Genomic DNA, 14040 nt, shown 5'->3' with positions numbered 1-14040 from the left:
CATGAATGAATGCAAGAAGAACAGAAACATGCAATTGACACCAAATTTAAAATGAGACACTAGACTCAACAAGAAACATGAAAATATTTTTGGTTTTTATGATTTTGTAATTTTTTTTGGATTTTTCGAAAATTAAGTGGAAAAGAAAATAAATGTATCAAAATTCTTAATGAGAATTCCAGGAATCATGCAATGTTAGTCTAAAGCTTCAGTCTAAAGAAATTAGACATGGCTAGCCAAGCTTCAGCAGGACATTGCATTCAAGAGCTAAATTGATGAAAATCAATAAGCTTTGGTGATGATAAGAACATCACCTTGAAACACTAGAATTCATTCTTAAGAACTCTGAAGAAAAATACCTAATCTAAGCAACAAGATGAACCGTCAGTTGTCCAAACTCGAAACAATCCCCGGCAACGGCGCCAAAAACTTGGTGCACGAAATTGTGATCATCAATGGCGCCATCAACATGGTACGCTCAATTGCAATCTCAACTCTTTATCACAACTTCGCACAACTAACCAGCAAGTGCACTGGGTCGTCCAAGTAATAAACCTTACGCGAGTAAGGGTCGATCCCACGGAGATTGTTGGTATGAAGCAAGCTATGGTCATCTTGTAAATCTTAGTCAGACAGATTCAAATGGTTATGAATGATATATGAATAAAGCATAAAGACAGAGATACTTATGCTTGGTGATAATTTCAGATAAGCGAATGGAGATGCTTTGTCCCTTCCGTCTCTCTGCTTTCCTACTGTCTTCATCCAATCCTTCTTACTCCTTTCCATGGCAAGCTGTATGTTGGGCATCACCGTTGTCAGTGGCTACAGTCCCGTCCTCTCAGTGAAAATGTTCAACGCACCCTGTCACGGCACGGCTAATCATCTGTCGGTTCTCAATCAGGTTGGAATAGAATCCATTGATTCTTTTGCGTCTGTCACTAACGCCCAGCCTTCAGGAGTTTGAAGCTCGTCACAGTCATTCAATCATTGAATCCTACTCAGAATATCACAGACAAGGTTTAGACCTTCCGGATTCTCTTGAATGCCGCCATCAATTCTAGCTTATGCCACGAAGATTCCGATTAAGGAGTCCAAGAGATAAACATTCAAGCCTTGTTTGCTTGTAGAACGGGAGTGGTTGTCAGGCACGCGTTCATAAGTGAGAATGATGATGAGCGTCACATAATCATCACATTCATCAAGTTCTTGAGTGCGAATGAATATCTTGGAATAAGAACAAGCTGAATTAAATAGAAGAACAATAGTAATTGCATTAATACTCGAGGTACAGCAGAGCTCCACACCTTAATCTATGATGTGTAGAAACTCCACCGTTGAAAATACATAAGAACAAGGTCTAGGCATGGCCGTGAGGCCAGCCTCCCAATGATCTAAGATAGCATAAGACTAAAGATAGCTACCCAGATGAGAATACAATAGTAAAATGTCCTATATGTAGAGAACTAGTAGCCTAGGGTTTACAGAAATGAGTAAATGACATAAAAATCCACTTCCGGACCCACTTGGTGTGTGCTTGGGCTGAGCATTGAAGTATTTTCGTGTAGAGACTTCTCTTGGAGTTAAACGCCAGCTTTTATACCAGTTTGGGCGCTTAACTCCCATTCTTGTGACAGTTCCAGCGTTTAACGCCGGGCAGTTTTGAGCTGATTTGGAACGCCGATTTGGGCCATCAAATGTCGGGCAAAGTATGAACTATTATATATTGCTGGAAAGCCCAGGATGTCTACTTTCCAATGCCGTAGAAAGCGCGCTAATTGGGCTTCTGTAGCTCCAGAAAATCCACTTTGAATGCAGAGAGGTCAGAATCCAACAGCATCTGCAATCCTTTACAGCCTCTGAATCAGATTTTTGCTCAGGTCCCTCAATTTCAGCCAGAAAATACCTGAAATCACAGAAAAACACACAAACTCATAGTAAAGTCCAGAAAAGTGAATTTTAACTAAAAACTAATAAAAATATAATAAAAACTAACTAAAACATACTAAAAACATACTAAAAACAATGCCAAAAAGCGTATAAATTATCCGCTCATCATCCATCCAAGGGAAGGAACTTGGTTTCATGGAAAAAAAATTAGCATCAAAACAAAAACATAGCTGTCAACGGACTGTTTCTTTCCCTTTTTTTGTTCTTGATTCCCTTCCGCAAGAAGCTGAGCACATGATTTGCCCAATCCCACTATCAGATGTTGTCCACATGAAAGATAGGCGGCTTATGGATCGGGGAGGCCATGCTTACCATCGTTGGCAGCAAGAAGCACTTCTGTACGAAGATGAAAAAAGTCTTTTGGAATTTTTGCCGGTTTTCCTTCCCTTCAACACTCATATCCAGGACAGATTTTGTCAAAGAAGCCAACGTAACACATTTGAGGCTATCAAATATTGCTTTATCTGCCTCATTCAGTCTGCCATACTCAACCTTTTCAGAAAAATGATTCCCTATAATATTTTAATAGCAATAAATCTGCCAAAAAAGCTCAATTTAATTTTTTGTACCCATATGAACCGAAATCAAAGAAATCAATGAACCAAAAATAAGCAGAAAGTGAAAAGTGTATTATCGCCGTGGTTTATGCCCAGCGCAGCTGCTATCTTGCGAGGTGTTATGTATATTTTTTCATGGAAAATTTTCAGGCATCCATGGTATTCATCATAGCAATCAATCAATTCTCTCAAGAGGGCGTGAGAGACGTTCATTTTCGGGACATGTGCCAGGGCACCGAATCCTTTTTTTTCAACTATATCTTTCTTTTTTTGACTTAAATTCTTGAACACTGTTGCTATTGCCTTTGTTTGACATCTGCAATCGTGAGTTTTCTCCAAGGTTTCAAAACAGAATGTCACGATATATTTATAATACAAAATATATTTTATTCGAATCAAAGCGGATAAATATATTTAATGTGCTTACGTTATAGTGCGGCTTCTCCTTCTTTGTCACTATTGTCTTCTTCATTTTTTCTATAAGGACAAAAAAATTTGGTCAATACTTCACTCAATACACCGACAAACACAAGCATGTATATCTTAATCAAGTGAATGAAAATGTCTCAACCCACTGAACTGAACTCACTTGATGCACTGAATAAAACGTGATAAATTATGAAACAGCTAGAATATCAATTCTACATGCAAAAGAAGCTACCTGAACACACTAACAACCAGGTGAATTAAAATTATCAACTCCACTGAAAATTGATAAACATTCAATCATCAAGAAAATCATTTATGCATGCGAAAGGATCAAACTGAACATACTAACAATCAAGTGAATGAAAATGGCCAACCCCACTGAATCGAACGACAATCATGTGTTGAATAAAACGTAATAGACATTGAAACAGCAACAAAATCATTTATTCATACAAAAGCAATCAACTAAATAAACTAATAATCAAGTAAATGAAAATGACCAACTCCACTGAACTGAACACCATTTATGTTGTGAATAAAACGTGATAAGCATTCAATCAGCAACAAAAGCATTTTTGAATGCAAAAGAACTCAACTGAACACACTGACAATCAAGTGAATGAAAATAGCCAACTCCATTGAACCAAACGCCATTCATATGGTGAATAAAATGTGATAGACATTCAATGATCAAGAAAAATATTTCTACATGCAAAAAGGCTCAATTGAACACACTAACAATTAAGTGAATGAAAATGAGTAACTCCACTGAACCGAGCAACATGAATGTGCTGAATAAAACGTTATAAACATTCATTCATCAAAAATAGTATTTTTGCATGCAAAAGAAGTCAAATGAACATACTAACAATCAAGTGAATCAAAAATAGCAACTCCACTGAATTGAATGAAAATAAGAACACATTTCATTCCAAGCCCTAGTTACGTTGTAAAAATAGAATCAAAATACATCTATACTAAACGAATAAACTCTATCCAATAAACCTAAAATGCAACTAGGAGAAACGCGAGATTGCAATATTTAAAATGAACATTGGTTTTTCTCATACCTTTGTCGGTCTCAGTTGCTGTGGTGGTTCGTTTTTGCTTCTTACTTCCGAAATCTTCTCGCGATTCTTCTTCAGTGGTGGTTTTCGCGGAGAACGTGAGTGAAGTTTGAGTGATTTTGAGAGAGATTCGAAGAGAAGAAGCGTTTTTGTGTGTGTTAAAGAAGAAGGAACATTTTTTTTACTTTTTCATAATAAAGTGCGAATGAAGTAGCAGTTTCGTATGTGTTGGACGCGTGTATTTCACATTTCATTTAATGGTATTGGTATTTTTGGTATGAGTCAGCTTAAATAGACTTGGATACAAAATTACATGGATATATAGCATGACTAAAAATAAAATATATGTACTTTTTAAAAATTTAAATACCTCATCAAAAAATTTTATCTAACTAAATCTCAAAGAGATTTTATAGACTTTATGATTTTTCTTTAAAGTTATTAAATCAGTCGATGCTTTATCTTTTTGGAAGCATTTCAAATACACCGGGAGTACCGGTGTACCAGTTGTTTTAACCGTTGATCTGAATTATAAAAAATATATATAATATATATTAATTAAAATCAACGGTTAAAACAACTGGTGCACCGGTGTTCCCTGGTGCACTTGAAATGTTTCCTATCTTTTTAACTAATAATATTGAGTTAATGTTTATATCATTAGATTAGATTTTTTTATTAATTTTGGTTCAATTTTATTCCTTTATTTTTGACATCCTTTCCATTATTAGAGAGAGAGAGAGAGAGAGGTGTGAGGGAGACATACCCTCCTGGCTGGACTGTTCTTGCTGGTGTTTTTTTCTATAAATACGGACATACCATCTCTTCTCTCTCCCTCTCAGCTCACCTCACCTCACACTTCTCTCTGACTCATAACTCTTTCTTTTCTCTCTTTCTTCTTTCTCTTCGCTGCCATTTCCACCACTTGTAGGGTTTATCTATCTCTCTATTTCTCAACGCTCTCACTGTCTATAACAATATTATTCATCATAGCGATTGATGATGGACGCTTATGCCTTCCACCTCGCTCTTGCCGCTCTCGTCGGAGCTTCGGCGGTAGCTGTCTCTGCCTACTTCATGCACCGCAAGACCCTCTCCCAGCTCCTTGAGTTTGCGCGCGCCGTCGACGATGACGCCGGTGATACCGGCGGTGACGGAGATTTGACGAACCATGCAAGGAAGCATGTCAATGGTGGCGGCGGTGGAGTCCGCGCCAGGAGGAGGGGTAGAGGTTACTACCGGCGAGGGTTGTCGCTGCCGGATGTCGGAGCGATCTCCGGCGGTGGCGGGATGGACGGTGAGGATAAGTGGAACGGACTGCCTCCAGTCGATGGGATTCCGGCAGGATTGCCGCGGCTGCAATCGCTCCGGGAAGGTATGGCTGTCATCAAAATGCTTGATAGTAAAATTGTATAATTTAAAAATATGAAATTGAAGTCACTGTTATGAATTATGATGTGTTTTTCATTGATTCATGGATTGGAGTTAAAGGCTATGTGAATTGATGCCGTAGTTTCTGGAGCTACTCTATTAGTGGTTTATGAAATTTTGTGAATTTTTATTTGTACTAGTAATCTAGTAATTCGAAAATTTGATCTTTGCTTTGGAAGGCTTGGAAATTCGGATTCCATTGAATTAATGGTACAAGCATTGGATAATGGATATGCCTTCTTTTTTCTCTTAAATCTTTTTCTTTTTATCCTCCATTGTTTTGTTCCAGTTCATAGTATATGTGATTGAATGAAAAGTTCAGAAGATAGAGGATCAAGCTGGGTAATTTAAAAATTTTAAAATATAGAAAAACAATTTAAAGAAAAAGCTACTGAAGAGGAGAGAATATGGAGCACTAAGTAAAAAGTTCCTTTAAAAAAAAAAAAGTAAAAAGAGCAAACAAGAATATTTTCTATGAATAAAAATATTAAAATATCAAACTTCTTGTAGGCATCTTCACCTCTTTTGGATAGAAAATGAATCTTAATCATCCAAAAAATGGAAAATTAATCCTAAATTGTTTTCTGAGTTTATTCTGCGTCTGGTTGAGATGGAATAATTGAATGGGAAAGATGTTCCACTATATTGAATGGTGGGAATATTACTTTATTAGTAAAGTGGGTTTTAAAGTATAAAATTGATCGAAATAGTGAGGAGCATCTGGTTTCTAGTATAAGTATATCAGAAAGGTGCTTTTGGTGAGAAAATGATCCCTTGAGCTAATATGGATTTCATCTAATCTACTTTAAAATGTTGCCATGCCCTTTTCTACAACAAAACTTTATGCTATGTTTAAGCATAGTTATCACTGTGCTTTCTTTATGCCCTGCCTTCTTTTTGGCATGATTTCCACATAAATACAAGAAATGTTTGATCAAATCATTAATTTGTTTTATTAACCAAGGAAAAAACTTTACAGCAAAATCCATGCATCCTGGTACCCCAAAGAGAAATATTTTAAGACCAATTTCTCCCAAGTCACCTGTTGCAAGTGCCAGCGCCTTTGAAAGTGTAGAAGGATCAGATGATGATGATATTGCCGCTGACAATGCTGCGATGGATACAACATATCTGCATACAAATGGAAATGTTGTAAGTCTTGTGATGTTGTTCTTCATAGGTTTAAATCTACATTCATATAGCATTCTATAAGCAGAACCTGTTAACTGTTTTCATGATATAAATTTTGTGATGTTGCCAACTTGCCATTGCTGTTCCATCTGATGCAGTGTTTTGCAAAGTATAATAATATATTTAAATGCTATACAGTGTTGAATTTTATATAACGTGCAAGCAGGGTACAGAAGTTAAAAACCCATATGAGACTTTACCTGATAATGTTAATGCTAATGGAGAGAAGATGCAAATAGCTGCCACAACACCAAGTATGATCCGTTCTCATAGTATGTCCGGTGACCTGCATGGTGTTCCACCTGATCCAATTGCAGCGGACATTCTCAGGAAAGAGCCAGAGCAAGAAACTTTTGTTCGACTTAAAGTTTCTCCCATTGGTATGAATATTTCCTGTCTCTTAATTCTATGATTTTCCTTAAATTTGTTTTTCTACAACCTGCAGAGTCCATTTTCTATTGAAAAAAAAAAAAAACAGATTTAACTTCTGTCTACATGTGGTGGCCTTGCAAATTTGCCAGTTTTGAAAATCATTTGCCGAAATTATAATTTATATATTTTTATTGGGTTTAGAGGCTCCATCACCTGATGAAGTGGAAGTCTATGTGGTTCTTCAAGAGTGCCTTGAAATGAGAAAAAGATATGTTTTTAAAGAAGCGGTTGCTCCATGGGACAAAGAAGTTATATCTGACCCCAGTACTCCAAAGCCTAACCCACAGCCATTCTTTTATGCACCTGAAGGAAAGTCTGATGTGAGTTTTTGAGTTTATTTTATACTTTTCCATCATCGAAGAGGTAGATATCCCAATTTTATCTTCTGTGATTAAATGAATGTTATTTTGTTTTGTAATGCAGCACTACTTTGAAATGCAAGATGGGGTTATTCATGTATATCCAAATAAAGACTGTAAGTAATTAGTAATACACCAAGTTTCTTGTAGTGTTATCCTTAGACCTTTTTCCAAAAGAAATTTGTTTCTTCTTTTCAACTGGATTCTTATGCAACTTTGCTTATAATATGCAGCAACAGAAGAGCTTTATCCTGTTGCAGATGCAACTACTTTTTTCACCGACCTCCATCATATACTTCGAGTCATAGCAATAGGGAATATACGAACTTTATGTCATCACCGGCTTAATCTTCTAGAACAAGTAAATACATTCAATGTTGCTGTAACTTCTTATTAAAGTCATAAACTGCATTATACTTGTATTTCATTTAAAAATAATATTTGACAGTTCTATATATATTTCAGAAATTCAATCTGCATTTGATGCTAAATGCGGATAGGGAATTTCTTGCCCAAAAAAGTGCTCCACATCGAGACTTCTACAATGTCAGGAAAGTTGATACACATGTCCACCACTCAGCCTGCATGAATCAGAAACATCTTTTAAGGTTTATAAAATCAAAGCTGAGGAAAGAGCCCGATGAGGTGATAATTTTGATATGTTATATATTTATATTATTACATGGATTGCTTCTCTCTCTCTCTCTCTCTCTCTCTCTCTCTCATTTTTTAGAATTATTATTATTATTGTTATTATTATTATTATTATTATTAAGCTAAAGTTATGAATTCAATTTTCAAGATGAATGGTTTCAAGATGAATGGTTTTCTTTTAGGCTGCTGTACTGGATAAGTATGTACCATCAAAATGTCGGTGTGTGTATATTTAACCAGTATGCAGTGGGACAATTGATAACTCACATGTAGGCAATTGTTTTGCTTATTAGTGCATGCTTCTTTAGTAAGTGTAAAAATGAAATGCCTTACATGTAAAAGGTTTCAGTTTACTATGGAGTTCAATTGTTCAAAAATTACAAGAGTTCTTAGAACATGCAAATGATCGATTGATTTCATGAGATGCACCAGTACAGATGATATTCATGCTTGCAAGTTACAAAACCAAAATATGATATGCTATGCATTATGTTATGCTCTTTCAGTTCTGGATACTGTGACTGATAATCTTGGAAACTGGTATACATTGCAATGATTGGATACTCATTACAACCTCTATAATTTTAACTTCATTCAGGTTGTAATATTTCGAGATGGGACATATCTCACATTGAAAGAAGTTTTTGAGAGTCTGGATTTGACTGGGTAACAACTTTCTAATTCATACCATAATTATAATTTCTAATTGAATTTTCTTGGCTACATCTTAAAATAACAATTTTTTATTTTCAAATTGCTTTTTGAGCAGATATGATCTCAATGTTGACCTTTTGGACGTTCATGCAGACAAGAGCACATTTCATCGCTTTGACAAATTTAATCTTAAATACAATCCTTGTGGGCAAAGTAGGCTGAGGGAGATATTCCTTAAGCAAGATAATCTCATTCAAGGTAATTTTTTTAATGAGGACAGTTGAATCTCTCTCTCTCTCTCTCTCTCTCTCTCTCTCTCTCTCTCTCTCTCTCTCTCTCTCTCTCTCTCTCTCTCAATAGAACAACCCCCCCCCCCCCCCCCCACCACACCACCACCACCACCAAAAAATACAAACACACGAAATCTCAAAATTGTGTCAAACTTTTTTGTATTTTTTATTTTACTAAATATTGCTTCAGAGGCATCACATCGTTTTAGTGTTCTTCAGAATTGGATCATTAATTTGCTTTAAATATTGAGTTACGGGTTCCTATTTGGGAAATTTGTATCTGTGATTAAAATGGGCTGGTTATTCTTGAAGGAGGTTCATAATTCTTTGAAGTTGGAAGTTTCATATATTTATTGTGGTCTTTGCATTTTCAATTGGAAATAAGCAGCCAGGCTTTGAAGTCAGTTTTTGAATTATATTTCCAAAAGCAACTATGATTGTGGATTGGTATAGTAGTAGAAGCATCAGAAAAAGAATACCGGTGGTTGTTGGGAATCAGAACTCATTTGCATTAATTCTGATAATTTCAAGATCATCTGACTCATTTTCATAATGTTGTCATTTGTGTTACACCAAACAGGTCGTTTCCTTGGTGAGGTGACAAAGCAAGTGTTTGCTGATCTTGCGGCCAGTAAATATCAGGTATTTTCTTAACTTCATCTATATGTTTTCCTCTATTATAGTCTAACGAAATGTAAAATTCATGTTAGACTGCTTATTTTCTGTGCTGGGTCTTTCAAATTTGTGCTTCTTGTCTTATACACCCTAAGATTCAGCATGGTTTTACTTTGGTGAGTCATGCAGGTTAATGTGTTAAATTTGCCCTTGCTTCCATAATCATGTCCACTTATTTTGTTCTTCCCTCCACCCCACATTTTGTACTCACAAGAGGTTGAAATGTTCATGAGGATTGTACTTACAGCTAGCTGTATTTCATTCATGTCGAAAACCTTTTTGTAACCAATGATAAAAAAAATTCTCACGTATATTTTATAGCATTGAGGGGTAATAGAATTTACTTTTTATTTTTATAACTTGCTATAATCTTTCATCTCTTGATTTCTATTTCTGTATGCTTATTCCCTTTGAAGTGGGTGCCAAATGATTCCGAGCTTATTGCTTTGCATGTATTGTTCACAGATGGCAGAGTACAGAATATCAATATATGGGAGGAAACAAAGTGAGTGGGACCAACTAGCAAGTTGGATAGTCAATAATGAACTGTATAGCGAGAATGTTGTTTGGCTGATCCAGGTATTTATTTATTTCACTCCTTGATTACTACGCATAGTAGTTCTTGTTTAGTTCAGGAGTTTTTAGATATATACTTCAGTTTTTGTAATTATTCTTTTGCCACATCTCTTAGGAGTCTCTATTATTTATGACATTTACCCTTTTCTCTTTATTGCTAATAGATTGTAAAGTGTAGCTAAGTAGTTTTAAAAAATTGTCTTGCAGCTTCCAAGGTTGTACAACGTATACAAAGAGATGGGAATTGTGACCTCATTCCAGAACATCCTTGACAATATCTTTATTCCACTTTTTGAGGTTACTGTGGACCCTGATTCGCATCCTCAACTGCATGTTTTCTTGAAACAGGTTTGATAGGATTTCATTTAATTTAAATTGTTAAATAGTAGTCTGACTTAGGCTTAGTTTAGTAAAACTTTTACTTTTCAAAAGTAGTTTATAAAAGGTAGCTTTTAAAAGTTAGCTTTTTAAAAGTTGTAGCATCTGTTTTTGGTAAATTAAATTAAAAATGATTTTTAATAAGCATAAACAATAAGTGCGTTTGGTAAAATAACTTTTAAAATTTAAAATACTATAATAGACATTAATGTAAGAATTAAATTTGAATATTAATTAATGTACAAGGTTATATTAGACTTTTTAATTTTGATAAGCACAAGTCAACTTTGAAAAGCTCCTCCTTTGGTGCTTTCAAAAGCACTCCTAACTTTTAAAAGTTGCAAGCATAAGCACATGAGCTTTTTATTTACCAAACGCAAAACGAAGTGCTTGCTTTTGAAAAGCACAAGCACCTCTCCGAAAAGCTTTACCAAACCAAGCCTTAGGTGCTAGCTTTGCTTTGTAATTTTAAGTCTTGCCCACCCAAAAAATTATTTTAAAAAAAGAAAATAAAACAAAAACAGATTTAGACACAGATATTTAATCAATCATGTTATTGTTTTGTAGTGCTTTTCTTGTGCAATATAGAGCCGTTGCCCAGTTATGAGTTTTTGTTTATGTATGTTTAGGTTGTTGGGTTGGATTTGGTGGATGATGAAAGCAAACCTGAAAGACGGCCAACAAAACACATGCCTACACCTGCTCAATGGACTAACGTATTCAATCCAGCATTTTCATACTATGCCTATTACTGTTATGCCAATCTTTACACCTTAAACAAGGTTTGTAATGGTTTTTCTTAAACAACTTTATACTTTCGTCAATTTTTGATTAGCTGTTCTAGCTATTCACTTCACCACAATAGAAATCAACTCCCTTTGTTGACAAGGAGAAGAGTAAACAAGGGTTCACACTCTTTTCTTTTAAATACTATGTAGCATAAGTTGCAGACCTCTTGATCATATTGTACCAAAACCATTACTATATATATTTATTGTGTTGCTTTCTTCTTTCCTTAGTCATCCATGGATTCCCTTAGATGGCCATACTAAGATTTTCTGCTTTTATTCATAATGAGCATCCAGAAATCCCCAACTAAAAAACTAAAAAACAAAAGAAAGAAACAATAATCATAGTGAGTATATAGGTATCTAGAATTTGTTTTGACACACCAAAATTTGACATAATGTAATATTTCTCAGCTACGTGAGTCAAAGGGAATGACAACAATTAAATTCCGTCCACATTCTGGAGAGGTAATTATTGGATTGTAATTTTTGTTTGGATACTTGTTAGTTGTATGGGTCCCTGATATATCATGTTTGATGCAGGCTGGTGATATTGACCACCTAGCTGCAACCTTTCTTACGGCCCACAACATTGCGCATGGAATCAATTTGAGAAAATCTCCTGTTCTTCAGTATTTATATTATTTAGCTCAAGTATGGTTAATTTTCAATTGATTTTTGTTTATTTAAATTTTTTAAGTGACTAATTGGTAATTGTATATTTGTTATCAGATTGGACTGGCAATGTCTCCTCTCAGCAATAACTCCCTATTCTTAGACTACCATCGAAATCCTTTTCCAATGTTCTTCTCACGGGGATTGAATGTTTCACTTTCTACCGATGATCCACTCCAAATTCACTTGACAAAGGAACCATTGGTTGAAGAATATAGCATAGCAGCTTCTGTAAGTTACATATTTCATTCTCTACCCCTTTCTCTCTCTATGAGCAGGCATTGCTGATAGAACACAATTCCTCTACAGGTATGGAAGCTGAGTGCATGTGATTTGTGTGAGATTGCCCGCAATTCTGTTTATCAATCAGGTTTTTCACATGCATTGAAGGTAATCTTAACTTGAATTTGGTACTCTTGTGAACAAGTGAAAAAAGCTGAGATCTTTGCTGTGGCCTAAGTATGGATGGTGAGAAGTGTCATATGTTTACAGTGATCTCTTCTAGGAGAGCGTTATCCAATACTCAATATCATTCTTGGTATTTTAGAATTATAAAACTTTTAACATCATTATTTGGATGACACATGAATCCTTGTTTATATTCAAGGAGAGAATATGATTCACTGAACGAGGATAATACTACATAACTGCAAAGTGTGAACTACCAACTTAATTCAATGTTATACTTTGATGATATTGTTGAAATACAAACTTAATAATCACTTAAATCATTGCTTGAATATAGTAAAGAGACAAGAATGATAATTATACATACATGGATACAAATATATTTTATATATACACACACACAGAAATTCATCAGCTTTTCTTGTGGCAGTCACATTGGATAGGTCAGGAGTACTATAAGAGGGGGCCAGATGGAAATGATATTCAAAAAACAAATGTTCCACATATACGGTTGGAATTCCGAGACATGGTATGATTTCAATGAATGGGTGAATTCAATATTTTAAACTAGATTCTTTTTGTGCTATATAAACAAATTAGGATAGAAAATTACATTGAAGCTATGTGTATAATTGCTGTCCTTGCAGATTTGGAGAGATGAGATGCAACAGGTTTATCTGGGCAAAGCCGTCATTCCTGAAGTAGTGGACAGATAGATAATATGCCAGAGGCACATAGCATTTGTATTTGGCTCTTTCTCACTTGCTCCATAGAATGATTGAACCTGTTGCCCTTAGCCCACATTACCCACCCAGCAATCCAGCATAAGGTTTTAGGCTTTTGGCACGCACAAACTTAGGCCGAAGGCATTTTGGTTCGAAGAGTTTGGACCTGAGACAGAGTATATATGTATCCCACATGATGTCCTAGCTGCGCCATGGATCAAATCAATTTGGTGCTGTAAAAGTGCTTTTTCTTTTGTTCATTTGGGGGCTAGAGTGAAAAGAGTGGGGTTGCCAATAATTGCAGGTGCATTGATCAGTGATGCTTGTTGCAGTTAGTAATATATGTGACATAACATACGCAGTTGAAAGAGAGGCATCCAGTCTCAAATTTTGATTCCAATTTGTTTATAGGGTGTTCTTTCATTGTTGGTGTATGACTATGAGAGGGCCTCAGTTTTGGCATTGTGAAGTACTGTAAGTGTATCAAAATTACTTAACAATATAACTAGATAACCCAATGAAACCTAAAATCACAACAAAACTTTGTTTTTCCTACTCAATCCTTCCCTTCAAATTCAAATTGGTTCTGGTTTAAATTAAAGTGTTCATCTAATTCAATCCAATTAAAAATTGATCAAAATTATACTAATTAGATTTAATTAGATTTTATTTTTGACAAATTGCAGAAATTGGATTAGATTTTAGAACTATTTTTCAAAAGCAATACCTGATATAATATTATATTTAAAATTTTATTTAATGTTTAATTTGTTATATATTTTTATATTATTTATGGATGAT

At 35.1% G+C, this 14040-nt stretch overlaps 1 protein-coding gene across 1 annotated transcript; it reads left to right on the top strand.

Moving 5' to 3' along the window:
* The first annotated feature begins 4837 nt into the window (after positions 1-4837).
* On the top strand, positions 4838-13800 carry LOC130974224 (AMP deaminase-like). The gene is made up of 19 exons (XM_057899010.1): positions 4838-5378; positions 6414-6586; positions 6792-7005; positions 7199-7377; positions 7481-7532; positions 7650-7777; positions 7882-8061; positions 8669-8736; positions 8840-8982; positions 9595-9656; positions 10155-10268; positions 10473-10613; positions 11273-11425; positions 11846-11899; positions 11975-12085; positions 12164-12337; positions 12416-12496; positions 12945-13043; positions 13162-13800. The coding sequence occupies exons 1-19, from the start codon at positions 5003-5005 to the stop codon at positions 13228-13230; spliced, it is 2571 nt and encodes an 856-aa protein (XP_057754993.1). The 5' UTR covers positions 4838-5002; the 3' UTR covers positions 13231-13800.
* The last annotated feature ends 240 nt before the right edge of the window (positions 13801-14040 follow it).

Source organism: Arachis stenosperma, chromosome 4, assembly GCF_014773155.1.
Source record: "Arachis stenosperma cultivar V10309 chromosome 4, arast.V10309.gnm1.PFL2, whole genome shotgun sequence".
Classification (NCBI taxonomy): domain Eukaryota; kingdom Viridiplantae; phylum Streptophyta; class Magnoliopsida; order Fabales; family Fabaceae; genus Arachis; species Arachis stenosperma.
This window is presented reverse-complemented; position numbering and strand designations above follow the sequence as displayed.

What these genes read in the sequence shown, in the direction of transcription:
- LOC130974224 (XM_057899010.1), top strand. Translation starts at nt 5,003, where the DNA reads ATGATGGACGCTTATGCCTTCCACCTCGCTCTTGCCGCTCTCGTCGGA. An exon ending in GCTGCAATCGCTCCGGGAAG is followed by an intron (nt 5,379 to 6,413) that starts GTATGGCTGTCA and finishes AAAACTTTACAG; the next exon opens with CAAAATCCATGCATCCTGGT. An exon ending in CACCTGAAGGAAAGTCTGAT is followed by an intron (nt 7,378 to 7,480) that starts GTGAGTTTTTGA and finishes TTTGTAATGCAG; the next exon opens with CACTACTTTGAAATGCAAGA.